The following is a 27,008-nucleotide window of genomic DNA, read 5'->3' as shown; positions in this document are numbered from 1 at the left end:
TCTAGATTTTTAAGTTGAGAATACAACTCATTTATTTTCATTTATATATTTTTATTGCTATATATTAATATTTTCCTCTGTTTGGTGCTTAAAATATAGTCTATAAATAACACAGGTTGTGTTTTTATTACTTTTATAAAATTTTACACTTTGAGTTTTTATTTTTTCTTTTACTCAAGAATAGAGGATTTCTGTTTATCTTAATTTTCAGTTAGAACTCATTTTTTAAAAAAATTAATTTCTATTTTACTGCATTTTGGTCAGAGTATTTTTCACATTTTTACCTCATGGAATTTACTAATGCTTTCTTTGTGATCTGATGAGTGACCACAAGCATAAGTTGTATATTTTTCTTTGTCAGAACATGTAACATTTATATACTGTATTTTTCTTTTGTCCCCGTTTTTATCATCCTTGTTCTAGTCTTAGCTTTACGATTAAATTGATTATATGCTCATCATACATCCTTCAGCTGAGTTTCCTCAGTCATCTCTTGATGGATAAAGCTCTTTTGCTAGTAGTTTCCCCATGAAGGGCTTGTGGATATAAAACCCTTGGTTTACACCTTCCTCTCTTGAGTTTCTTCCAAATACTGCCTTACTGATGTTACCTTGATATATTTCTTGAGGAGTCTCAGGCAACATATTTTTTCCCCTTTGTTCTTTATGTCTAGAGAGACCTTATGATGTTTTCTTTATCTTTAAAATCTAATAATTTTAGCAGGATCAGTTTTAGAGTTAACAATTCCAGGTTAATTTTTCTAGTATCAAGTGGTCCTGAGGACTTTTTCTTTGTTTTGTATAAAGTTTTCCATTATTATAGTTTTAAATACAAGTTCTATTTTTTTTTTGTTTTCCTCCTTCAGAGACTCCACCTACATATATTAGATTTTCTCTCTCTCCTTTCAATTTCAGCAACTGTGTTTGACTATCTGCACTTCTTCAGAGACCCCAGTTACATATACCAGGTGGGACAGAAGTAGGTTTACAGCTCTTCATGTGGAAAATAATACAATAATTCATAAACAACAAAATAAGAATAAACTGTATTTTGCATACTCACAAGTGTACACCTCCTTTTGCCCCACTGTATTGGAAGTTATCACTCGCTAGTTCTGTCTCATACCAACCTCTCACTCACCCAGGCAGTCGTGCTAATGGGTCCTTGCATTTCCTTATTAACTGTTACCCTAAACAAGCGATAATGCTGAGACCCCTATTTTTATTGTCAACCTTAGTGTTTTACATTAGAGCTGAAATTCACCATCCAGAGACCAAAAGAACTGGCTAAACAAACTATCAATACCACATTACATAATTAATTATCTTCTCATGTATTTTTGGTGACTCACTATATATAGGTTAATTTGAAGATGAGTGGTGCTATGAAATAGTACAATTCTTTGGAAATATGGGAATTCACCCTATTCCCTTCACTGTCTCATTAGTTTTCTCCTATTGGTTCATTTGTTTCTTCCTTCAAGATGAAGTACCACACAGACATGTTCCAAAAGCAGACACCAACAACATTAATACATATTTAAATTGTATGATACTGAATGTTGCCGCCAGATGAGTTTTACCAATTTAATATACAAAAAATTCTGTTGTGTAATATAGCAACTTAGCATTCATTACCCTTGGAGAAAGCCAATAAATACAAATTTTAGTGAAGCACGTTATCGTAGAAGTTCTAACATAGAAAGAAACTCAATGTGTGGATACCTCCTAAATAATTTTCCCTTAAAAGCATTTCACTTGTGAATCTTTAATATCTTTTTGTCAGTCAAGAAAATAGTCAATAAATTTCCATTTCTCTTAGCATTACATTAATTTACTCCCATTTTCTACTAAAAAACCCAACAAATTTATCTGAAGTAGTACTATCTATAATATGTAAGTGGTTGTTACTGAGAACCTAAGATATTTAAATGAAATTTTTATTAAAAGACTTTTATACTTAAAAAGTAGAACCTAATCAACTAAACAAACAAATGAGCAAAATAGAACCAGAGACTTGGAAATAAAAAACAAGCTGACAGTGACCAGAGGGGAGGGGGAAAGGGAATAATGGGGGAAAGAAGGGAAGGGGCAAGCAAAGGGACATGAATAGAGGACTCATGGGCATGGACAATGGGGGTGGGATTGACTATGGGGGTAGGGGAAAGAGGGTAGGGGAAAGCAATGGGGGAAAAAGTGGGATAACTGTAACTGAACAACAAATTAAAAAAAAAAGACTTTTATACTTAAGACACATCCTTTTTCTTGAGCTAACTATAGCTACTATGGAATTTTCAAAAATATATTTAACTCATCTATGATGAATTTTTATCCATTGGGGAAAAGAAAGATTTACTCTAAATAAATGTATCAGTATGATGCCTTATTGATGATTAATTAATAAATAACTACATTCATTGTAATGTTTATTTTCAAAAATGGAAAAAATTATTAAGACTTCACAAAAATGTCAATATAAAAATAATTGAAAAATACTTGCAAGCTAGTTGATAGTTCAGAGAGAATTTCTCCATTCCAGGGGGATTTCTTTCAAACAACTAATAAAAGGTGAACAACACATGAGCAGAAAAATGAGCAGGTAATTAATGGAAAAGGAATACCATGTAGGAAAAGATGACCAGTTGTACTCATTATTAGAAAATGAAAATTCAATCCCAAAATATTGTTTTTCACAAAGGAAACAGATAAAGATTAAGCATATTGATAATACCTGGTGTTGGTAAGATATGAAGAAGCAGCCACTATCTAAAAAGCTTAAGGGGAACCTTCTAAAACAGACTTATTGGAAATTACTATTGATATTTGATTCCATAGCACACTGCTTTTTTCTCCTCACCACCACTCCAGTCATCATTCCGTGTGTATTTGTATGACCTTAATAACTATACAGTGGACATGTTTAGTGCCCTGGATCTCAGCCTCTGACCTGCATGTCTCATTTGAACTTGCCCTACATTCCATCACAGCCTTTCCATGGTCTTACTCTAGATTCTGTCATTACCAACAAGGACATTCCCTCCAAAATCTCAGTTTCAACAATTATGCTTTAAGAAAAGCATCCTAATCTTTGGGTACTACCTTATCTCACTCCCTCTTGCATCCACTGAGATGCACAATTTCTCTATAAATGAATTCCTTCATGGATTTATTCCTCCTTATCTAACTGAGAGACTATGGCCCATGAGCGTGTGTCTTTTACACACACCCTTTACTTGGCCTCTCTTTGTCTTTGTCATACTCACCTTGCAAAAGCCAGAGTGGGTAACTCCAATTCCTTATCTACTCTATGCTCGTATCCCAGTGCCTCAGCTTGACTGAAAACAACACAAGCATGATGACTGTTATCTGAAGTGATGGTCACAAAGCTCAAAAGGGCCCTCAGTTTTGACAGAGGTTTCTACATTTTGCATTTCTACATTTCGCTGAACACATTGTCTCCTATGCCAAGATTATTATTTCATACTAGTGTCCTTCTCTTTCTATAAATGTCCAAGAACCCTTCTCTTCTTTTCACTCTACATTGATCACTTAGATTCTGTATCTCTTACTACCACATTTGCCAACATTTGCCACATTTGCCAACCTGCCTTCTTCTATATCTGTGCTTTGTCTCCCCTCCTGCTAATATGGCTGAATTATTCATGCTACTATCTAAAGCTGCCCAGTCCACATGTATACTGAATAATACCAGACTTGCCATTGCAGTTGGCGTAGGCCTAAGGCTGTATCTTCTGCCAATTTTATTCTGTCCAACTGAATTATTCCCAAAGGCACAAAAACATATGGCATTTTTCTATTATCAAATTAATTTTAACCCTAAAATAAAGAGCAAAGGGAGAAAAATTAACAGTACGCATACAAAAATCAAATAAGAGACCAAGAAAATATTTTGCAGGATAACATTGAAGCTAAAACAAACAGCAAAGCTAGATAATGATTATATGTATCATAAATCCTTAAAATAAAAATAATGTAACAAAGGGAAAATATGTTGGGAAAAACATATGCAGCAATCAATATAAAAATTAAAAGCTATATTCTAAAAAGAAGCCAGAGATTAAAAGTTAAAACAGTGTTCATTAAATTGAAGAGTAATATTTAAAGAGGGGATATAAATAAAAAAATGCAAGAAGTAAAATTAGCAACAAAAAATGTTTAACTCCTTGGTTATGAAAGAAATTTGAGGTATAAACAAACACTGAGGTAATACTTTATAACTGTTACAATAACAAACTTAAAATCATTGCAGCATTCTGTTCCATCAATAGTGTGCTGAAACAAGAACGCTCATCCATCTTTGGTGACGTGCATAATGTTGAAAACAGGTACATAACAGCAATGCATTTGAAGAAATATACAGTGTTAATCATCTTTGACTCAGTAATTCTACGGAAAATTTGCCTCAAGGACATAAAGGTGATAAAGAAGAGCATAACACAATAACATTTTCATTGTAGCATTATTCATAATATTTTAAAGAATGGTAACAGCCTGATTATCAAAAAATAAAGGGTTGGTTAAAAAGTTTGTGATTTGGTGGGACATTACACAACCATTAAAACGACTCAATCTCTGTACCAACATGCCAAAATCACCCCCTAAGGTGAAAAATACAGAAGTGCATTTATGCTATTATTACAATTATATAAAATTTGTATGCATATGTATGCAGTAGAGAATGGAGTGGTATGATCATGGCTAATTTAAAGTTTTATTTCTGTTATAATAATTGAATAAAATTAATTTAAATAAATTCAAGATTCAAAATGATCAACAAAGACAAGAGTTTTTATATATCCTGAAATGGAGAAATTCTGTTTCTATTTTATATGTTTTAATTTGAACTTTAGATTACTTAGCCTAATGAAAAATGGCAAAGGTACTGACTGGGTACTTACTCCTATTTCAGCAGTAGTAATATACCTACTCGTAAATGGTGTTTTCATGAAGAATTAGGTATCTATTCAATGCAAAGTTACAGACTTAACATAGTTGTTAATAAAGTCCCATCAAAGTGATTTATATTTATAACAATTGTAGTAATGGGGGGAAGGGGAGGGGGAGGGGAAGGAGAGGGCGAGGGGAGGGAGAGAGACGTTTTGAGTTTAGACAGATCTCATGTAGCAGGAGAGAGGCACTTTGAGAAGCCTGGTACCCAGGAAGAAATCCATGGGAAAAAGATGTTTGAACGAGTGCGGTCTACTCACACCCCAAGTTCTACTCGACTGTAGGGTGTGAGTAGAAGGGAAAAGAAGATACTTAAATGTGAGAATTGATAGAGCTTAGACTCTGCAATTGAAGAGTAAGGCAAGGGGGAGAACTTAGTTGTGTCTGAGGATGTGACTTGAGTTACTAGGCTCAGTGTGAGGCTATCATGTACAATGAGGAAGGTAGGACGGAAAACAGCTTTGAAATAAAGATAAATTCTTGATGTACTTTGGGATTCTAGAGATAGTTTCCCACTATTGACCCTCTAGAGTGGCTAATTGCAACTCACAGACACATAGAGCAAAACAATTGAAAAAACTGAGAAATTACACCTAGATATCAAATCACAGATGGTGTGCCTTTATGGCAAGGGTATCAATATTAAGGTATATTGTATTTATCATTTTAGAATTGAGAAGAAAAATTTGATTATGTGAATCCGGGACCTTAGAAAGAGGACTCCTCACATTGACTAGAGTAGAGGGATCAACCACACTTAAATCTACATTTTAAAAACAGGCATGCTTACAATTTATGAGCAGGAAGCCTTGGAGAAAAGGGAACTGTATGTTTAAAATTTAACTCCTTTCTAGACATTCCACTTTCTACCAGAGGAAAAACAAAGAGATGGGTGTTTGTGTGTTGTGTGATCCCTTTCTGTCCTTTAGTAGAATTGGGGATATTAGGAGACACACTTTGGGGAATTATGGAGTTTGTAAGGTTTAGTCACTAACTTACACAGTTCAGCATTTACTGTGGATTCACAGCTGCTCATGGAGTAAGTTAGCCTAAAAAGCTGACTGAGCTGGCCCAGTAATGGGGCAATTTTTTTTTTGTGGTGGTGGTGGTGGTGGGGTGTCTATAGACTTTCTTTAAGAGCAAACCCCATCAAATATTTTGTTAAAGGACTAAACTGCTGATTGAGTAAAATTTGCTTTACCCTATATCCACTTATGAACCTACTCACCTCTTGCTTACTAGAGACGTCTATGAGTTTTAGATAGTCAAAGAACATAAGAGAGAAGATGTAAGGGCATAAGTGTAATTACTTTCATCATATACCCACAATGTATCAATGACTTGAGAAGCTTTGAAGTATCTCAGTCAAAAACTGTTTTTAACTTCATACAATTCAAAAGTTGATTTTAATCATTGTCCTATAACACGTACAATATGATCTACACCAGACAGATTCTGGATCAGGAGGTTCATACATCACAGCTGTGTTCTAACCACAGCTGTGTGACTTTGAGAGGCCATTTAATGATCTTTGTCACCAGTGTTCTTGTTGGCAATAGACAGAGTTGGACAACCTTGTCTCCCTCTGATATTCCTGAATTTTAACTGGCAATATTCTCCTCATAAAAGCTTCCCTATCACCGAATTTCACCATTGCTTGACTTCTGGGAAAATGGCCCGTCTCTGGTGAAATGAAACATATGGGAGCCCAGCAAATACACGAACCATACAGATCCAGAGAGGGAAAGGCTGTAACGTGAACAATCAAATCAATCATCAAGAGATGCAGATTTTATAATAAAAGCACCAAATGTTTTGAGAATTATGAGTTTTATAAATTTTGGAGCATCTGTTGAGTGAGTTTCTTTGCAGCTTATGTAATAGATGCAACAACAATATTTAGATGCTGTTGAATATGTATGTCAAGCTTGACAGCTGGGAATTATTCTGTGACTAAAATATCATGAACGTAATCAAATAGCTAAAGATGGACATGAATTTCCTCTTTGGGGATTTTCTGAGGACTTGCCAACACAAAAAATAGTTGAGGCTAAGGGGTAACCAGGGACAGCAATCATCCACATGGAAGCTAATTTTATAATGGGGTGGAGGGGTGGGGAAAGTGGGGGGATGCATGTGCAAATAAACCTAATACTCTCTTTGCAGGCAGCCAAGAGGGAAATGTAAATTCTACATTTCACAAGCTATTGACATGAAGGTTTGTGTAAGTATTTATAATTAGTAGTTTAAAGAAAAAAATTGGCCATACATTTATTGGTTTTAGAGCTTTTCATTGAAACAGATCTTCCCATCCCTTTTCAACTGGTTAACTCCTATTTGTTCTTGATATCTCAGCTCAAAAATCACCTCCTTGAGGAACACTTTTCTGAACTGCCTGATAAAAATAAAATGCCCCCCTCAAGTATTCTTAAAACACAACATTCTCATTTTTAGAGCAGGTATCATAGTCATTTATCCCTAAATACCCATGAGTATTTGATCAATACCTGTCTCTTTGACAAGACTCTGAGCTCCAAAACGGCAGCAATTTCCTCTTTTTGGCCCCAAGTACCTACCACAATGGCTGATGCAGAATAGTTATTTAAATATAATTAGCTTATTAAATGGTCAAACAAATGAGAGTAACTTTTTGTGAATGTAAGGAATGCATTTTAATACAAATTTTAGAGCAAATCACATCTTTTTAAAAAAGATTTTATTTATTTATTTTAGATAGATGAGGAAGGGAGCGAGAAAGAAAGGGAGAGAAACATCAGTGTGTGGTTGCCTCTAGCACATCCCACACCGAGGATATGGCCTGCGTCCCAGGCAGGTACCCTGACTGGGAATCAAACCGGTGATGCTTTGGTTTGCAGGCCTGTGTTCAATCCACCAAGCTACATCAGCCAGGCAGCAAATCACATCTTAAGAATATTTTTGTAGTAGACTTATAAAAATGATTTTACAGAATGACTATTTGGTACTTCCTAGTATTATAGCTGTGGAGACCATATGGTCTGGATTCTTTGAGAGTGTTTCAATTTCAAATATGTTGTTCTACTTTATATAGAAGCATTCTCTTACTTGACAGACCATGTGTCCTGTTATTGTGGTTTGAAGATATAGTCAACAACATGACTATAAGATACTTTGAAGCTCCAGAATGCTACTTTACTAAAAAAAAAAGGAATTTGCATAATATAAAATCAACAGTCTTCAAAACTACTTCCTTAGTTGCAATCAACTCATATTATTGAATACCTAGATTGCAGCACATATTTTAACTGGATGTTTTAGGAATAAGAATCTTACAAAAATGGTGAAACAACAAAATTCATTTTGTCAAACTTTAGAGTTTTAAATAAACAAAACCAGATGGTTGTACATTTTAAAGTAGTAGTATGCACTGACAAGATGGGATATTGCATATTTGACAATATACTAGATACTTTAAACATTATAGAAAGTGGAGTAAGTTCTGAAAACTATTTTATAGAGAGGATAAGTATTGAATTCCAAGTAAGGAAAAATTCTCGTGATTCAGAAAAGTAAAACTGGCCAAGGTGGTCCCTCAATATGGTGATGCAATGTTCAAGGAGATCTGAGACTTACCAGTTGTAATTATTCCAGGGAATTTGCTCATATTATTAAGCTGAACGGAAATAGCTTTATACATTACTTTTTTTAAGTACATAAGTTAATAAAATCAGACATTCATCAAAATAAATCTCCAAATTTGGCATTCTGTTTGCAATAATTGTGAATGTTCCTCTGTGAATAGTGAGTTAACCAATCACTTTGCAAAGACAGCAGGAAGTGAAAATGCTAATGTTACTACTTTGGGTGTTGTGTTACCATCTCCTGTCCAGGTTTTCTCTAAAGAGAATTTGCCACATGGTTCATGATATGTGAAATTTCCCATGGGAAAAATTGAATCACTAAGTAGGCAAAATCTGTCCCAACCCATGCTGCAACTGTTCCCTCAGTTACATTAGCTATTGAATATAGTTGCCAAACTCCAGCACCTCTCAGTGGAGTAAAGGAATGAGAGACTTCCATAACCCAGCGGGCTCATTTCATTCTGTTACTCAAAATTCCTGGGATAGTACTTAGTGTAGTTACAATCTCATAGGCTCCCTCTTCCATGTAGTAGAAAGAAAATGTGATTTAAATTCACATGCAAACAGTTTTTATTCAGTTAGTACACATTTAAGTAAAATAACTCTTTTAAAAGCAATAGCAAAAGAAATATGGTTTGACAAACCATTTAACCTTTGTATATTTTAATATCTATTAATAATATTTCATGTTGATTTACTTCATAGGATACTGAAAAGCATGATAGGCTAATTGAGTCTAAAAATATGTAAACATACATGAAAAGCATAAGTCAATATGAAAACATGCAAAGACTACTAATGATACAATTTTAAGATTTATTTATATTTTATCACAAGTGACCTAAGAAAATTTTGTAGCTGATTCCAGTTGGGTTTGGTTATCAAATCCTAATCAAATGTGTAAGACATTATCCTAACATGAACAATAAAAAACTGAATGTAATAATATTTTTCCACTCTAACTGGAATAAAAATTGATAAATCATAATTTAAAGTGTACAGATAGTTTATTTATTTCTAGTTCACAGAATAAGTGAATATGAAACCTGAAACTTCTACTCATCCAATCTTTTAACATACTATTAGATTACACACAGTTTTCTGGTTAAATTAATGAAATGTCTAAGGATGAACTGTGCTCTGAAAGTTGAAGTGACAATCAAGCACGCAATAATTCCTTATTGTTTTGAGGGGTAACAGTGTGTTAGTAATTAGTGTACATTTCAGTATTTCATTTCTTTCTTTAACTATAAGTGGTAAAATACTACTAAAAATTATTCTTTACAATATGAATCGGATCTTTTCCAATTTATCCAGAATAACACTATTCTTTATTTTTTGATACTTATAAAATGACTCAACATATTTCTTTTAGGCAAATAGAAATAAATCACGGAACAGCAAAACAGTAGCACTGTCAACACATCGACTCCAAAGTTGCAATGTCAACTCCCCATACGGACAAAGAATAAAAATTAGTGGATGATAAAATCTGAAGTTAATGAACTTGTTTTGAATTCATCTAAGGAAATAAACTTTTTATTGTTACAAGTGAATAAATATTCACTACCAACATTGGTACCTATTTACAATAGAAATTATCTATCTATATTATACTCTATATAAACAAATTAGATAAGGAGAAACAATGGCAAAATTACATATTATAGTTCTAATTTGAAGCCTACATGGAACTATATGCTTCCATATTTACTTACATGAAACTACATTTTATGATTCATGAAAAATAATGTATGTTTTGAGATAAATAATGGGCAATGTGTTAGGATTATAAATCATTGCATTTTTAAAAATGTAAAGGTAAATAGATAGAAATACGGAAGTTTATAAAAGAATCTTTGAGATTTCTCTATTCCTCCTTCCATCATAAAAATTGAAAGTACATAACACTATTATAAGTCACTTTATGAAACAGCTTTACTGATATGTGATCTATATAGCACAAAGTTCACCAGCCTGATGTGCAAGTTCAGTGGAGGCAGGGGTGCAGGGAGGGGCTGCAAGTGGATATAGAATTTTGCAATGATGAAAACACTCTAGATGATGATAATGGTTGCAAACCCTGTAAATATGCTAAAGCACTTTGACTGTTATCTTTCGTGCTTACAAAAGCCTCTACGAACCTAGACCCCAGGGAAGACTGGCATTCACTTTAAGAAACTCTAAGAGATTTTAAGACTTGGGACACATGCGGCCAAACAAAAGGAAGGAAGCATATGACTGAAGAACTGTTAACTGTTACCCACTGAGGCCCAGTCAAAATTAACAATGAAAACAATCTTTTGACATTATTTTCAATCTTTGAAATATATTTAAAAATCTAATATGCATCTAGGCTAAAAAACAACATATTGTGCCAAAGAAGAAAAAGCATCTGGTCTTGCATTCACTCCTCTGTTATAACCCTAAATACCACAAGTCAATAGAGAAGTTCTGAAAATAAGTCTGACCCTCAAATTATATACATGACCAAGTAGTCATTCAAGTGCAACAGAGAGATATTTTCAGACATATCGGGGCTTAGGTTATGTAATCATGTATACCAAAGTAGTTCTGGAATTTTAATCTCATGTTCCATAGGGAACCATGCAAAGGCAACTGATCCAGACCAAGTTCTCAGGTAATGGAGAAACTCTGCTGAATGGTATCAATAAGAGGGACTACAATTTTTGAGAAAAGAATCACCAGATGTTCTAGGCCTCATTTGTATTTGGATCTACTAGGATCTCTCATACTTGGTTGTACCTGGTATGTTTTCCTTATGAGCACAAGATGATACGATACTTCTTCAGTCCTGTACCTGGGTTGTGATTCTCCTAACCCTGGAGTTTTTCTGCTTGCAAATGTCTCACTATTGGTTGCCTCTCTTTGCCTCTGTGGAATTTTCGCACATACCTCCACTCCATCACCCTGTACTCAGTTTTCATTCTTTTTACTTTCTGCCCTTGGGATCCTCTGAGCCAGCAGTGACCCTTGGCCTTGGTGTCATGGCCCCTTGCCATCCACACAGTGAGTCGAATGGAGTGCTGTGATGAACTTTGCAGTCATCATAGTGATGGTACTAATTCTGTAAAAGACTTACTTTCTCCTCTTAAAAGAATAAACTATGTGGTAATGCCACTCATACTCTCTCACATGCTGCAGTGCTGTCTGTTGGGAGAGAAAGACCTGGGATTTCCTGTAGCACCGGGCAGGTGTGTAGCTTATCATCCTCTGTTCTAGTTGGACTCATTGTGGTATCAGGGCTAGCACTTTGAAGCATCCTTAAAGAATTCTTCCAATGGCAAGTAATGCACAGTGCACTGAAGTTTCTTGGGGAAATGAAACTTCAGTGAGGGCTGTCAATTTTCCCATTAAATATTTCCATTTTCTTTCCTAAGTGTCCCCTATCCTTCAACATGCTCAGTTCTGTCTGGCATCTGAGAGTCAACAGGTATAGTCTCTGTTTTTGTCTTCCATTAAGCTTCTGAAAATTTACACTTCTTATGACTTAATTCAGCTCTTTTTGCTATCTCAAACATCCCATTGTTATGGGATTGGTATGAATCTCGGGTTTCACAACAACCCACTCACTGGCAGTTTCTTAACAGGGTAAAGCATATGTGCATGTTGCCCGCCACGCTCACAGTGCGCTCGTCTAAAGCAGAAAGGGCCGTTAGACGGTGCTTTCCCCTTCTCCACTGGTTATAACCAGGTCACATTTCTACATATCATTCATAGGCTATACGATTGGCAATTACCCTCAAAAGAGGTTATCTATCTAGAGTCATTCTTTCAGTGCTTTCCTTGGAGGACTCAAAAACCAAACAAACAAAATGGCAAAAGTATGTTACCTGGATTCTTTATTAGTAGAGGTTTCTAGAAAGCTGATTTTTACCAATTGCACCTCCTTCCAAGAGCCCAGATTTCCTTCGTTGTCAAAACAATTCCACTGACTGGGTATCGACATTCTTCCAAGACAAAGATTCTTGACCAAAATATTGGCCCATCCCCAAAAGTGATAGTATTTGTATGCTTTGGTTCCAACTCTATATCTGCATGCATTGCTGCACTTGTGATTGATTTGATTTGATAGAATGAAACTGAATTTACAAGTTCACAATTAAAGTCAAGTAGTTTAGATCATGCTCATGTACTCCACGAATTCATTTTGTCCTCTTTAATATCTACCAGGGGCAGTATAGAAATTAGCACCTAAAGCCATGATGTTTAAATACCTTTATTTCCTGTTTAAATTGAGTTTCTCTAAGCATATTTTAGCAATTACTTTCAATTTGTTATTTTTCTAAACTTTTCCCCAAGGTTTTATAACTTCTTTTTCTTTTCATTCCTTCTATCTTTTCCCAGATGAGACATGGCTGAAAGATTAATACCAGTAAGTAAGTAAGCCAATAGAGGGAAAAAAAGAGCTTCATACTCTTCATGTAAGTGATAATTTACTATGTCATTATATTGATATATGCATAGTCATTTCTTTGTCTTCAGCAAATGCAACTTTATTCTTGATTACATTCTTACTACCTTTTTTCTGGCAATTATGACCCACTACAGATTTCCATATCAAATGTCCCCTTTTAATACCTTGCCCAAGAGATATGACAGTTGGCCAGGAATGTCTTAATTAGTCTTAAGAGAAAAAAACTTATGCTTACATATAACATTTCCATTATAGGTACTTAAAAATTAAGCACCAAGTATACAAAACAGTCCCCAAATTGGGTCACATTTCCAAATATTATTATAGGAATTATGTGTATGGTCTGTAGTTATTGGTGAATTTATGAATGTAGAAATATATCTGTATATTCTTTTGGGTGGGGCCTGAGAATTTACATTTCTAACATCTTCCCAGGTGAGGCTACTCCAGGAAAAACCAGTTCTCTAGAAAGCCAAGATTGTCAAACTGCAGTTCGTGGATCCCTGGGAAAAAATCTAAAATGGGCTGCAGGGTATTTATATATGCACCCCTAGAAGGATATGCACAAATGTTTTACAAATATAAACACACACACACACACACACACACACACACACATTCCTCTCAGGGAATCGGACTCCCTTTCCCAGAGCAGCTTTGGTAGGAAATGAGGAAAGGCTAACAAGAACCCTGGCATACTAGAAATAAAATTTCCATAAAATTTCAAGAGTTGGTTCATGCTGAGCTTCTTGTTTGTAGTACTGGGAGGGGCTTAAAGAAAGGAATAGAAGGAAGAAAACTGGTTTTATCTATGTGGACTGTCACTTTTATTTAAAATCAACACAAACACTAAAAGCCTGTCCTAATATAAAAGTATACTATTATAAAGAAATGACCAGAGAGGTAAATATTGTGTTAGCCAGACTTTAAGATAACACCTGTGATCCTTTGTTCTTGGATTCCATGTCCTCTGATACTGCTCATAATGTCTTACTCTGATACACTCATTTCTATTAACGAAACACAATATATTACTCAGATAGACATAATTATCATCATATACTCCCTTAGACCCTATGGGAGTATGCTGGACTGTGTGACCAAGAAGATATTGAAGAAGTGAGAGAGTGTAACTTCCCAGACTGGGTCATAAAAGACATTGCAGCTTTGCCCTTTTCTCTTGCATTGCTAACTCTGGGAGAAGCTAGGCACCACACCATGAGGACGGCCAAGCAGTCTGTGGACACGTCCACACTGGGGAGAACTGAGGCCTCCCCTGCACAGCCCATGAAGATTGGACAGCCCTGTGAGTGAGCCGCCTGGGAAGCAGACCTTCCATCCCTTCAAGGTTCAGCAACTGCAGCCTCACAGGAGACCGCAACCCAGAACGTGCGGTCCACAGAAATACTATATATTTATCTAGGTCTTAATTCACAAAGTTTTTAGATAATTTGTTACACAGTGATAGATAACTAATGCGCTATAACCCTAAACCTCACATTTTTTAGAGACCTCAGCTGACAATTTCCTGTCGCTGTCTCAGTGCTACTGCAAATGATCTGCTCATTCTATTCTTTCCTAACCCTCTGAGACCAGCTGAGATATAAATAAATCGATCATCTGCTATTATGGCCATACTCTCCCTTACTCTCTGTGAGGGAGAAAGAAAGAGAACCCGGTGTCCTGCCTTGCATTTTCACAGAGAGAAAAAACATCACAAGACTCTTGAGCTGTACTAAGCTCAACAGTTAGAGGCCAACAGTGCTCACGACAGCAGGGGCCCTGGGTGAATCAATGAAGAATTTAATTCTGATACTAACTTAGAAAAATGAGAGAAAGCTCAGTGTTTTTTAGGGATGTAGTTGGCCAGATTGCCCATTTAAACCCTTGAATAGTCAGGGTTCATTGTTGTTCTTTATTTTAAAAATAAATAAATAACAGATGTATGTGAGATACAACTCATATTTTTTGTTAAAGCCTGAGTCTGGGCAAAGAGAAAATGACCATGAAGACTTTGATGTGCTACTTATGCACTGGCCATATGAAAATTTAAAATGGGTGAGTAGACAACACTCCATCTCTTGGCTCTAATTGTCCTTGTCCCTGGCCTTTTAAGAAAATCATTTCCATTTACCTCATATTTTGCTAAAGTACATTACTGTGGGAAGAGAGCATTAAAAACCATAGAACTTAATGTTAGAACACACATGGGAGTATGCTTGGCAAATGGATTTGCCTATAGTGCTAGAGAGACCAATCCATAGTCTGAGTTAGCTTAGGGCTGTTGTTGCCATGCCATTACTCTGAGTTGGAAATTGAAGGACCCACAGAAAGCGGCTGACCAGTTAATTACATACCGCTTTGATACACTAATTTCTATTAAAGGAACACAATATATTACTAGGGTCAACATATTTTAATTGTCTTTTACTGAAATAGATTATAAGGTGAGTTAGTGGACGGTAAAGTGTTAAGATGAATAATAGCATTACAAACAATCCTGAATGCCCGTTTTTCTTTCCTGTTATTTAGAAGGCAAGTATTTTGGTCGGCATGTTCTCGATTAACTGTACACACAACTTATCTTCTCTCTCTGTTTCAAGAATTCAAAACAAATAGTTGCAGCCTAACTACGATTGGGGGAGGAGACAGCGAACAAAGGAGGGAACTGAGAAATGCATTTATTGTAGGTGTGAAAGGGCTCCTTGCTGCCCATTTAGGTCATTTAAATTAACACTGATGCTTTCCTACAGAGTAAAGATGAAAGGAGGTCGGAGTCTCTACCTCTGCAAAACAGCATGTTTAGCAGTGGATAATAAGCTTCATTTTCGTTTCACTTTATTTCTTATTATGTTTGTTCCTACACGGCCACTTCCAGTTCACCAGTGTAAAAGGGATTAATTTGCTATCCCCACCCCTCCAATTTTTAATTTTAATACTTTTTCTTCCTTATTTTGATTTTAGATCTTTTGGAAAGGATAACCAAGATGTCACAATCACCTCAGTATATGCAAATCTGCTGTGAAGTCCTGAGAATACCCATGGTTCCAGGTGATAAGAGGCGGGGGTAAGACTAGGAAGTAGGAAGAAAAAGGCAGAATAAGCAGAGTAAAGTGGGGCCAGAACATATCTGTTTACTTGGTCTTGCCCTGGTTTTCATGATTTACTCTCACTGATCTCTAATTCCCCATTAAATGCTTTGGGGGATTTAGGAGAATGTCTTTAGACTTCAGATTATATAGCTTGCCAACTTTTTTTAACCGGTTTGGAAATTCGTCTGATGGCTAAAATTTGACACTATCTTATAAAAGTAGAGTTTCACCATATGTTTTGTGTGCTGTGCCTAATGTAAAATAGGTTGTTACATATTCGGAAGCTTTTGGCTAAGTTTGAATCACAAAGGTTTAGCTGAGGAAAGGCATGTGATGAACTGAAGCTTTACATGCTGTTATCCAGGTATCAACAATGTTCTGTTGTATAGAATGTACTGGAAAACCTAGAGAAAGTATGTACAATGTGCAATCCCTGGCTCTCAACAAGATAAGAATCAGTTTGAGTTGTATAGGTAACCCACACATGCACATTTATATACACATTTTTTGGGGAGCTTGGGTGTTCATTCAATGATTATTTATTGAGCAACTACACGCACCAGGCTTGTATTAAAGAATGAACATGGTCAATGTGGTCAACTCCTGCAAAGAGCTCATGTCATAAAACTGAGACTGTCACCAGTATGACCATCCATCCTACTTAAAAGGAACAAAAGCTTTCACTTCATAAAACACAGGGTAAGCCAAAGGAGGCCTAGAGTTGTTCGCATGGAGAATAATACAATACAAGGCATGCTGAAGAGTTAAATATGGAAAACATTGTTATGTGAAGTTTTACCAAAATCCCAGTTAATGTCACACTGATAAGATCAATAAAACATAAGTAAATGATAAAGCTAATGACCCAGCTACTATAATATTTGACTTTTGTAACACCATGATACAAGAAAAACGCATTAACGGTTTCAAAATGCATTGGCTTTTGTTCTATTCAAAACAATAAGGACAATGAAAGATGTGAACATTAGAGGAAATTTATACACCCCTGTTGGAATTTGACTCCAAGGCAAAAAATGAAAAATGACTTGACATAAATGCAGTATGTGATTCTATTTTTCTTTTAAATAAAAGATTAAACAAAATAAGCAACTTTTTCATTCTTTTGGAGTGGAGGTTTATTTTCCTCTGTGTTAGAGAGTACTCCGTGGACTTCCCATAACATAAGGCTGGTCACGCCTGCCTGGCTGAGTCATTAATATCTTTCTCATCATTTTCCTCCCATTGAGTTTCATGTTAATAAACTTGGCCTAGTTCATTCCCTTCCTCTCTATTTTTCCTTGAGAATTATTTTTAAATCCTCTTCTTTTTCTGTATTATTATTTTAATTCTTTGCTCATCCTCTTAATTTTTTATAAATTGAAAGCCATGACTGATTTGCATCTTTAACTTATTTTTCTTTCATGATTTTATTCCTTTCCTGGCTTGTTCTTACATGGTTAATGCATCCATACCAGCTCCTCCACTTTAACTTTCATTGTAAGGGACATATTACTGACACTTAACTGTCCTCAAAAATTATTGTATGTTCCAAAAAACAGTGGAAGAAGGCACTGTGCTCATTATATAGTCTCTGGATTAGTAGTTCTCACACTTGAGCATGCATCAGAATCACCTGGAGGTCATGTTAAAAAGGATTGCCAGGCTCCTATCTGAGTCAGTAGTTTTGGGGTGAGACCCAAGTATTTCCATTTCTAACATCTTCACAGATGATCTTCTGCTGCTGGTCTGGGAATCACATTTTGAGAACCACTGGCCTAGTGAATCAGGAAAACTTAAGAAGTAGCAGTAAATACAGTTTGTTCTTGCCCTTATACGTGGGGAGGGAGAGCTATTATAACACATGATTTCTCAAATAAACAGTCTCATCTAAATTGATATATTAACCCAGAAATCACATTTTAGTTTGTGGGTTGATTCATGGGACTCTGCCCCTAAACATTTAAATGCATAGAACTACTTTTCTGGCAGTAATAAACATTAAGAATTAGTAACCATTGGTTTTAGTTTTGTTTTCTTTTGTTGTCCATTGATCAAGACTTGGCATTTTGTGTAAAGATATGTTAATAAAAGTTAATGGAATGTTACAAAAAAGAAGGTAGGGGCTGATGAACAGGGTACGGCCGGAAGAGCTGTTTCACACTTTCCCAAGGGAGCAAACAGCTGGCACTTCACTGTGAACCTACTGCCCTTTGTTATAGCGGCCCAGCAACACACACACAAGTTTCTGTGGGTAAATAAAAGATGTCTAGGTTTTTTTAAAACACTTAGAGCTGCTACAACCAGAACATAATTGTTAAAACTACATACTTAGACTAATTTTCTCCTCTGTATGAATGATTGCCTCAGTTTTCTGTGCTTCAGTTGAATTGTGACTGGAAATTAGAATTTGGGAATGAAACCTATATCTACGCTTTTTCTTATTGGTATGTAGAGGCTTCTATTCATGCAGGCAATCATTGGGTTAGAACATTTTCTATTAAGTGCTGGAGAAGGGGGGAGTAGGGAGATTCACACAAAGATGAGGTGTTGTGAGAAAGGCATTTTTATTTATGAAGTACAATGCTAGGAAAATGTTATAATAAGAAATATTACGGGAGAATAGTGAAGAAATACTTATTTCTCTCTTTGAGAATCTCAGGGGAAACTTAACAGAAGAAGTAACATTTGAATTGGACTCTGAAAAACACATGTCTTCTCTAGGAATGGCAAGGGAAAGTTTGGGTGGGACAGGGGGATAATGCACAATTTCCTGGGGCAGAAATGTATGTGAGGATTTCAGAGAAATGTTAAATAGTTGGGTGTAGCTAGGGCATATAGTATGGGAACAGTATCAGCACTAGGGCTAAAACGAGGTACAGGAAGGAGAGCAGGGTACTAGTGTAGGCTATGCTAAGAAATTGGGACTCCATTCAGTGGTCAGGGAGGCATCTCCAAGAAAGAGCTATATCACTGAAGGTGGAAGACGAAAGGGGACATGTCTGACCAAGGATAGCCATAAGAAACGTAGGAAGACAATTACTTAGAAAAGTTTCAGATACAGAGCGCATAGTACAGGTTTGCTAATTGGATGGCGAAGAGAGAAAGAAGTCGACCATGACTTCCCAATTTTTAGCTTGGGCCATTGGATTGATTAGGATGCTATTTTATAATATCAGGAATATGGAAGCTCACTGAAGTCATGTTTAACTATTTCTGTGGTATTCTAATAGTCAAGGCCCAAACACCTAAATCTTAGCAAATAACCTTAAGACTAGGAAAAAGACTTATTAATCATATGACATACAGAATAGTATTTTTTCAGGTATAAGACATTATCCATTAAAAGCTAATATTTCATATATAAGTATTGTGTTATTTCTTCGAGTCTCTCAGTAGTATTTTGTTTCTGGACAAGAGTAATACTGATAGTTCTCAATAGGACGAGGGGAAGCCACCTGCCTTCTCTCTCTCGGTTAAGACACACCAGCATCCTTGTTACTGAGGGGAGTCTCTGTACCTCTGATGTACATTGGCTCCGGGGAGAAACACCGAGCAGGCCGAGAAATGCTGCTGTAAGAAAAGGAGGCCCGACAGGCCCGCACCACAGTGCTACAAACCTCTGCTCCATCCAGTGAAGGGAACAGAGGTGTACTTTTAATGTCTATCATTCTGATAAGGTGAACAAAGATTGAAAGTAAGAAATAGGAGAAAAGAAATTGGTTGTTCCCAGGGAGCTTTTACTCATTATAGATATTAGTCAGAATCCAATCTTTTCTACCAAATAATGAGGATCTAGATAAATGACAACCAGTGGTATATGAGCATAGACTTAACAGTCAGCAGCAACTTGCTGATAAATAAACCAAAAAGATGAGAGGTGTGAGGAGGAGCAAATATGAGGTAGGGCAGAAAGACGTTAAGTGTGAGAAGACCCTAAGTGGGGCTAGAGAAACTCAGGGGACAAAAAGTCAGTTCTTTGGGCACAGCCAAGGCAGTCAGCAAGATCAGGAGAGATGTGACCATGACTTTATGTTCTCATTGTCTTTGTCGCTACAGGTCAAGGGTAATGATCTTAATTGCACGGGGTGGCCTGAGACCTGTCTGGGTGAAGGGCACTGGAAAGAGAGCACACTTCTTTGAAACAAGGGCCTAAAATATGTATGAGGATAGTAAAGAACTTTCTCAAGGCATCTGATATACAAATATTCAACTTTGTAAGTCAAGAGAGGATAGAGCATAAAAACTGGGAGGGCAACGTTAATGGCAATAATCATGCTTATTGGGATGATGAGATGAGGAAAAATTACCAGGGCAGTCTGAGAATCTTCACATACTGGTGAGGTCCAACATCACTAAGTGGCGGATGCAGTTTGGGATAAAACGATAGAATGTCCAGAACATTGGTAATACATTGCTTTAACAACAGTGTTAAAGCCTCGCAGCTACTTAGTGTATAGTAGGTCAACCAGCTGCCTGAGCATCATCTTATGGTTCATCAGAAATGAAGACAATCACTCCCCCTGTACACACACACACAGAGACGTACTCACTCCGAATCTGCCTTCTAAGGAGATTTTGGGGGGACCAGAGCACCCACTGAAGTTTCAGGAGCACTGACTTGGGAGACTTTACTGATGCCAGGTTTAATATGATTGTGTTTTGCACATTATGATTAATTCCACCTCTGCCTAAGTTACTTAAGCAAAACAATCATTTTTAACTCATTTTTATGTGATTTTTGTTCATCTCTTCAAAATGTATCTGGGAACTTGGAAAATGCCTCAGACACCCCTCTTCCATCACACCTGCACCTAAGGGTATATGCAATTTCAGAACACAACCTGAAGTCCCACCACAAATCCCAACTTAAAAATCAGTGTTTTAAGGATTCCCAAGCACTCTTGTACAGAATTATTCATTAGAAACCATCTGAATCTTTGTGGGTTCAATTCATCATCTGGCTGCTACCTTGAAGCTTAGCAAGGTTTTTTCTAATAAAGACTTTGAAGACAGTCGTATGTTATTCAAGGAGCACCCCAAACAAGAATGGCCTGATTTAAGAATTGACAGGCATTGAAGTTCTGTGGATGCCCAGGTGACAAATGTAATACCTGTAGTCAATTGGAATTGACAATTAAACATTTCGGTCACTTATAGGCATCTAGACATCTTGATGGTATTGTAAGTTGCATCCAAGTTCTTGTTTACTAAATTTTAATCCTCAAAATTGTCATAATAAATGCTCAACAAATACTAGCCATTATGTGGTAGGAAGCTCTCTCCCCTCACCCTCATATCTGTCTGTCTATGTCTTTCTTCCTCCTTATAATAACTGTGTAGAGTAGGTGTTTTTGCATTTCTTTTGCTAATATTGAAATTGAGCCTTATTGATTATTTCATAAATTCTCCAAAATTATACCTAAAATATAAATGGAAATCATCAGAGTCTGAACTTAAACCTAAGTCTAAATTATAAGAGACCCATATTTATACCTGCCTGAGCAGACAATGAAGTCCTGAGAATTTTTAGAAAAAAAATTCTGCAAAATCAACTTTATTTTACTATAGAACATTTTATGTGAGCCTTTTAAAAATTTCTATATTCCCTTTTTCTATACAGTGTACATCTTTTTAAAAAATCTGTAAAATAATTTATTCTGATTTCATTCAAGAAGTTTTCACCACAGTGATCAGATCAATTCCTGTTTATCAAACTTGCAAGGTGATTATGAAAAACAAAACAAGCTGTCTCATACAAACAGTTCAGTTGGAGAAATGACGTTTCCTTCTTCAAATTAGATTATTTCTGTTGTTGCAGCTGCTGAGTTCATGAAGTATAGCAAAGAGCTGCATCACACATCTGCGAGTCCATACATTCTATCTGGCTGTTGTCCATCCACTTGACTTCATCAGAAATTTTAATCACAAAATGAACTTTGTAGCTCAAACTATATAACAACAACACAGGGTCTTTCTAGGTCAATAGCCTAAAGCACTACTCCACCATCCAGTGATTTTTAACAACATGCTTGGAAACAAATAGAGAGTGAGAACATTACTATTAGTGTGCAAAAGAGCCTGCAGAGGGGTGTTTTTAAGTATATGCCCTCCACTCTCTGAGGTACTGAGTCTTCACTTTCTTTAATAATTATTCATGCCACATTGTTAAAAAGGGCACAGTACATTTATTGAAGCCAACTATTAGATTGAAATGGTGAAAGAGAAGGAGAGAAAGGTAGTGGATAGATTCACATGCATTTGTGAACACTCTCCTAGGGATTTAAACTTTAAATGACCCCTAAAAGAGACTGTTTTGAAACTAACAGAGTGTTCTTCCCTTACTTAATAATAACAATGTTCTCCTCCCAGGTAGCACAATGCTTTGGAGTTTGCAAAGTGTGGTAAATGTGTCAGGTGATTCTGAAACCAACCTGGGAACTTTAGCACTTTTTATAGGAAAGAAAACCAAACTTTGGAGAGGTTATGCATTAAGTGTCCAAGGCTGTGTGCCTCACAGTGACAAAGCTTTCTGAAAGTGGGTTTCCCGGAGTTGGATCTCTTGCAATACTACACACCTTATGTTTGAACATGGCAAGTGTTCAGGCCTTGTCTCCAAGGTTCTTTGTATGGGGTTGTCACATTTGCAATTCAATTCCTATAAACAAGCACATACTGAGTTTCTACTAAGAGTTAATGAGTATAAAGATGACAAATACAATCCTTGTGCTCAGAAGCCCTCTCATCTGTGGAAGAAGATCCATAGACCATGAGCTGCCATCCAAGTTACTCCCTGACATGACTTCCTGAAAATGTGTAATAATATGCACATGCAGGTGAATTGTATGGTGTATGATGAAATATGAAAGCTGGTATTAGAAAGTCAAACTAATCAAAAAATTCTTAAGGAGGAGATTCTTATTTTAAAAAAAACTAAAATAATCACAAAATTATTAATTACCATTGATTTTGGACTTGATTTTTGATGATACAATCTTAGTATTTTAAACAAAATTCTATTGTACAAAATTATTAATCTATTATCACTGTGTCTGATCTGTTATAGATTCTTTACATGTAGCATTTCTAATTTCATTGTTGTCTCAAACAAATGCTAAATATTTGAGATTTACATTTCTTAATGTAAATATTATACTTATATTAATACATGTTTTTACAAGTAAAGGTAACATAAAATATCCAGTATTTGCACACGTTACTACGTAAGCAAAGATATAGGTCCTGCTCAGACAAAATGAGCACCGGCTAGCAGACCACCTTGGAATAGTTTCAACCAATCAGTTTTCTCAGAACTGTGGGCAGAGCCTAGTCCAACTACACAATGTGAACCTTCAAATTCCCAGGTGAGGACAATGACCTCTTGGAAGATTCCCAAAATCACATAACAAAAGAAGACCAAAGTGAAGTCTTCTCTGTTACTTATTTCACTACTCCACTGAGTTGGAATTACCAACTGGTAATTCCACTGGTAAACTTTTTATTCAACAAATAGTTACTGAGGAGCTTCTATTTTTTAGGCATCATTCTAGTCAATATAGATATGTTGGTAAAAATCATAGGCAAAATTTTACCACATGGTGAGGAAGACTGATTAGAAATATTTGATAAACAAGATAAACACACAGAAGTAAATTTAAAAAACAGTAATCAGTTGCTAAGGATTCAAAGAAGGTTACGCCTGGGGATGGCTTCTGATCCTGAGAGGGTGACATGAAGCTGAGCCCTACCCAGCTGCTTGCGAAGACTGGTGGAAAGAGAAGTCCAGGCAGTGGACCACCCGGCGTGAAGCCTGGAGCTGGAGTAAACTTAGTGTGCCAGGGAAAAGAAAGGAATCCATAACCTTACGTGTTTGACTTCAGTAACTGCACGAATCACAGTGTCAATAATTGCAGCAGAGAAATGTGGCAGGCAGAAGGAAGAAGCAGGTTTTGACGGGGAGATTTAGACTTCTGTATTGACCCTGTAAGTTATGAGATGCCTGACAGACACGTGAGGACGGCAGGGGAGTGTGCAGGGGATAGGACTGAGGGAATAAATGCTCTCTGAATAAATTCACTGGCCTAGTGGACTGGTTGTTCCTATCTGGTTTAAGAGACTTGTTGGGTTCCAAAGATAGAATCAGAGTAGAGTGGTATAAAAGGACGTGGTTGTTAGGAGGCAGAGAGAGAGAGGTAGAGAAAAAGCAGGACTGATTCAAACAACAGAAAAGGAACACTTCATTGCAGAATGTGGAGTTGCCCCTCTGAGGAGTTCTGGTGTAATCTTAAGGAGCAGACAAACCTCTCTGTTTGCGGGATGGTAGACTCAGATTTTACCAGAATAGTAGATACTATAATCTACTGTGTACTTTTCTTTTCAAATAAGGAAAACTCCTGTATGTTCCTTCTGTGTGCCCTAGCAACAAGCTCACATTTTAGCAATGCTAAAAAACAGTGGCCCAAGGAGCACAAACTCTGAACCAGTTTTACCCCATCAATCTATTTTCCATACTGCAGTCAAAATGCTCTTTCTAAATTGCCAGTCTGAAAAGACATGTCCCTGATGAAGTCCCTTTAATATAGTCAGTCCCTCATTTCTCTAAGCAGAGACTCACGTTCTTCACCATGGACTCCAAGGCCCTGCATTATCCATCCCTGTCAGTTTCCCCAGGCTCACCCCTTGCTGCTTCTGGCTGGTCAGGCCTGCCAAGTTCTCTATTCTGAAATTCATCTTTCACTCCCTGTAATTGCTAATGCCCAGTCCTTTACCAAGACAAGACAGAAGCGTTTCTTGCTTCTCTCTTCCCCAAACTCACTACTACTTGTAATTCAGGTCTCTGTCAAGATGACACGTCCTCAGAGGAAGTTCCCCTAGAAAGCTGCCTGGTCCTTTGTGTCAGGTCTGACTCAGGTGCCTCTCCTCCAGAGACGCCCTTGCCGTCAGCCCCGATCGCACCCGATTGCAACTGTCCGCATGCTTGTGGCTGTTCTCCATAATCTTGCAGTCCAGGGACTGCAACTTTCTTGTTTGTTTTTCCATCCTCCAAACTAGGTGTAGTTATGTGAATTTAGCTTCTTGGGGCTCAGTATATATCGACTAAGTGCAAAGACAATTTTCTACTAGACTGTAAGTTCCTAGAGGACAGAAACCATAAACTGGTTTATGGTTCTATCTTTAACTGTAAATATGTGAGTGCTCATAGAATATTTATAGACTTTTTAAACTCAGAGCTGTATCTCCCTTGCTTTATAGTGTATGATTTGGATTCATTCAAAGTGAAGTTTCTGGTGGAGAGCCTTGCTCTTGTCCTTGTGCAAGCTTCGGAGAGATTTTTAACCTGTCTAGCTTGGGATACCATTTCCAAGCTCATGCAGATGCATATCTGGACTCATACTCCTCATCCAAACTCTCAATATGGCCTGCTTTAGGAAATAAGCTACCATAAAGTAGTCCTGCATCTGAGCGTTATCTTACAAATGAAATATTCACTGTGATCCTGTAAACTTCAACCATTTGACACATCTTACTGCTTTTAAATACTTTGAGAAAGGTATCTTCCTACCATGTGGAAATGCATTTTAGAACCAAATTGTTCACAAGTGTTTTTCTTTTCTTCTCATGATGATACATCCAATAAAGGCTAAACACCAAAATACATAAGGAACTTACAGAAATTATTACCAAAAAAATCTGACTTAAAAATGGCCAGAAAACATGAATAGAAATTTCTTCAATGAGGACACATAGATGGCCAAAAGACATGTGGAAAGATGCTCAATGTCACTAATGATCAGGAAAACACAAACTAAGACCACACTGAGACACTATCACACACCTGTCAGAATGTCTATCAGCAATAAATCCACGAGTGCTGGGCAGCACACGGAGAAGAGGGAGCTCTTGTGCACGGCGTCTGGGACTGTACACAGGCATGGTCATTATAGAAAACACTATACAGGCTCTTCACCAAATTAAAAATAGAACTACCACACAAAACAATAAATGTTTTAATTCATCAATTTCTTACATTTAAAACCAAGAACCTGAAATTATTATTTCACTAAAACAGGTGGTTTAGTAAGAATAGATATTTGTAATTACCTTCTAGTGCATATTTCATATCCTGAGCAAAAAGGGTCCACATAATTTCAGCACTTATTTTCCCCATGTTCAGTTCTTGAGGAAACCTAAAACCAAACACATACGTATTAGTGTACCAAAAAGAAGACTGTGCCTAACTCCCCCCCAAAATATCTCACATTACACATATATCCTGTAATTATTATGTAGATCATAAATATTTTTATTTATGTGATTTCTCTTTATGAACTTGCCTGGGTAGAAAAAAACAAACTACACACCAGAATGTGGTGATATAACATATTGGTGTCAGGAAAATAGACTCAAATAGATCAGATCGGTGCCAATGTCATGGGTCCTGTAGCTCCCAATGGATGTCCTTGAACTTGTTTGTTTGTGCTTGAAGAGCCTCTTCAGTTTTATTATACACTCTATCTTCCTATGTCTCAATTTTGAAGGCATTATCAGACGAATCTGACTAGCAGATACCATATAATACCAAAAACCACACCTCACACTCATCTGTCAGCAACTTTCCTTGAAGCAAGTTTGAGTGCTTTCAATCTTTATTAATGATGCACCATTAATCAGGACTACATATCCTAGACAGGTCTGTGTTTTAGATTAAACAAGCTTTGGCTAAAGACAAGATCCCTGCTGCTGCTGAGTATGTACACTGCTTGTATGTGTTTTAATCTTATAAAAAGGCTCCTTGTAATACAAGCCCAGTGAATACAACAACCAAGCCTTTTCATTGCCTTGTGAACACTCACTCCATGCCAATATGTAAGACCGACAGCATTTTCTTTTCTAA

The 27,008-nt window shown here is 36.6% G+C and overlaps 1 protein-coding gene across 1 annotated transcript in view; it reads right to left on the bottom strand.

Annotated features, from left to right (window-relative positions):
- Nucleotides 1–27,008, bottom strand: part of UNC13C (unc-13 homolog C) — a 511,573-nt gene that overhangs the window by 136,305 nt on the left and 348,260 nt on the right. The window contains exon 18 of the mRNA XM_037053932.1: nt 26,216–26,301. Within this exon, the coding sequence (XP_036909827.1) occupies nt 26,216–26,301 (86 nt within the window). The remainder of the gene's footprint in view (nt 1–26,215; nt 26,302–27,008) is intronic.

This window comes from Sturnira hondurensis, unplaced genomic scaffold (assembly GCF_014824575.4).
Source record: "Sturnira hondurensis isolate 20B ecotype Veracruz unplaced genomic scaffold, ASM1482457v3 Scaffold0008196, whole genome shotgun sequence".
NCBI lineage: Eukaryota > Metazoa > Chordata > Mammalia > Chiroptera > Phyllostomidae > Sturnira > Sturnira hondurensis.
Note: the sequence above shows the minus strand (reverse complement) of the source record. Positions and strands in the feature narration are given on the sequence as shown.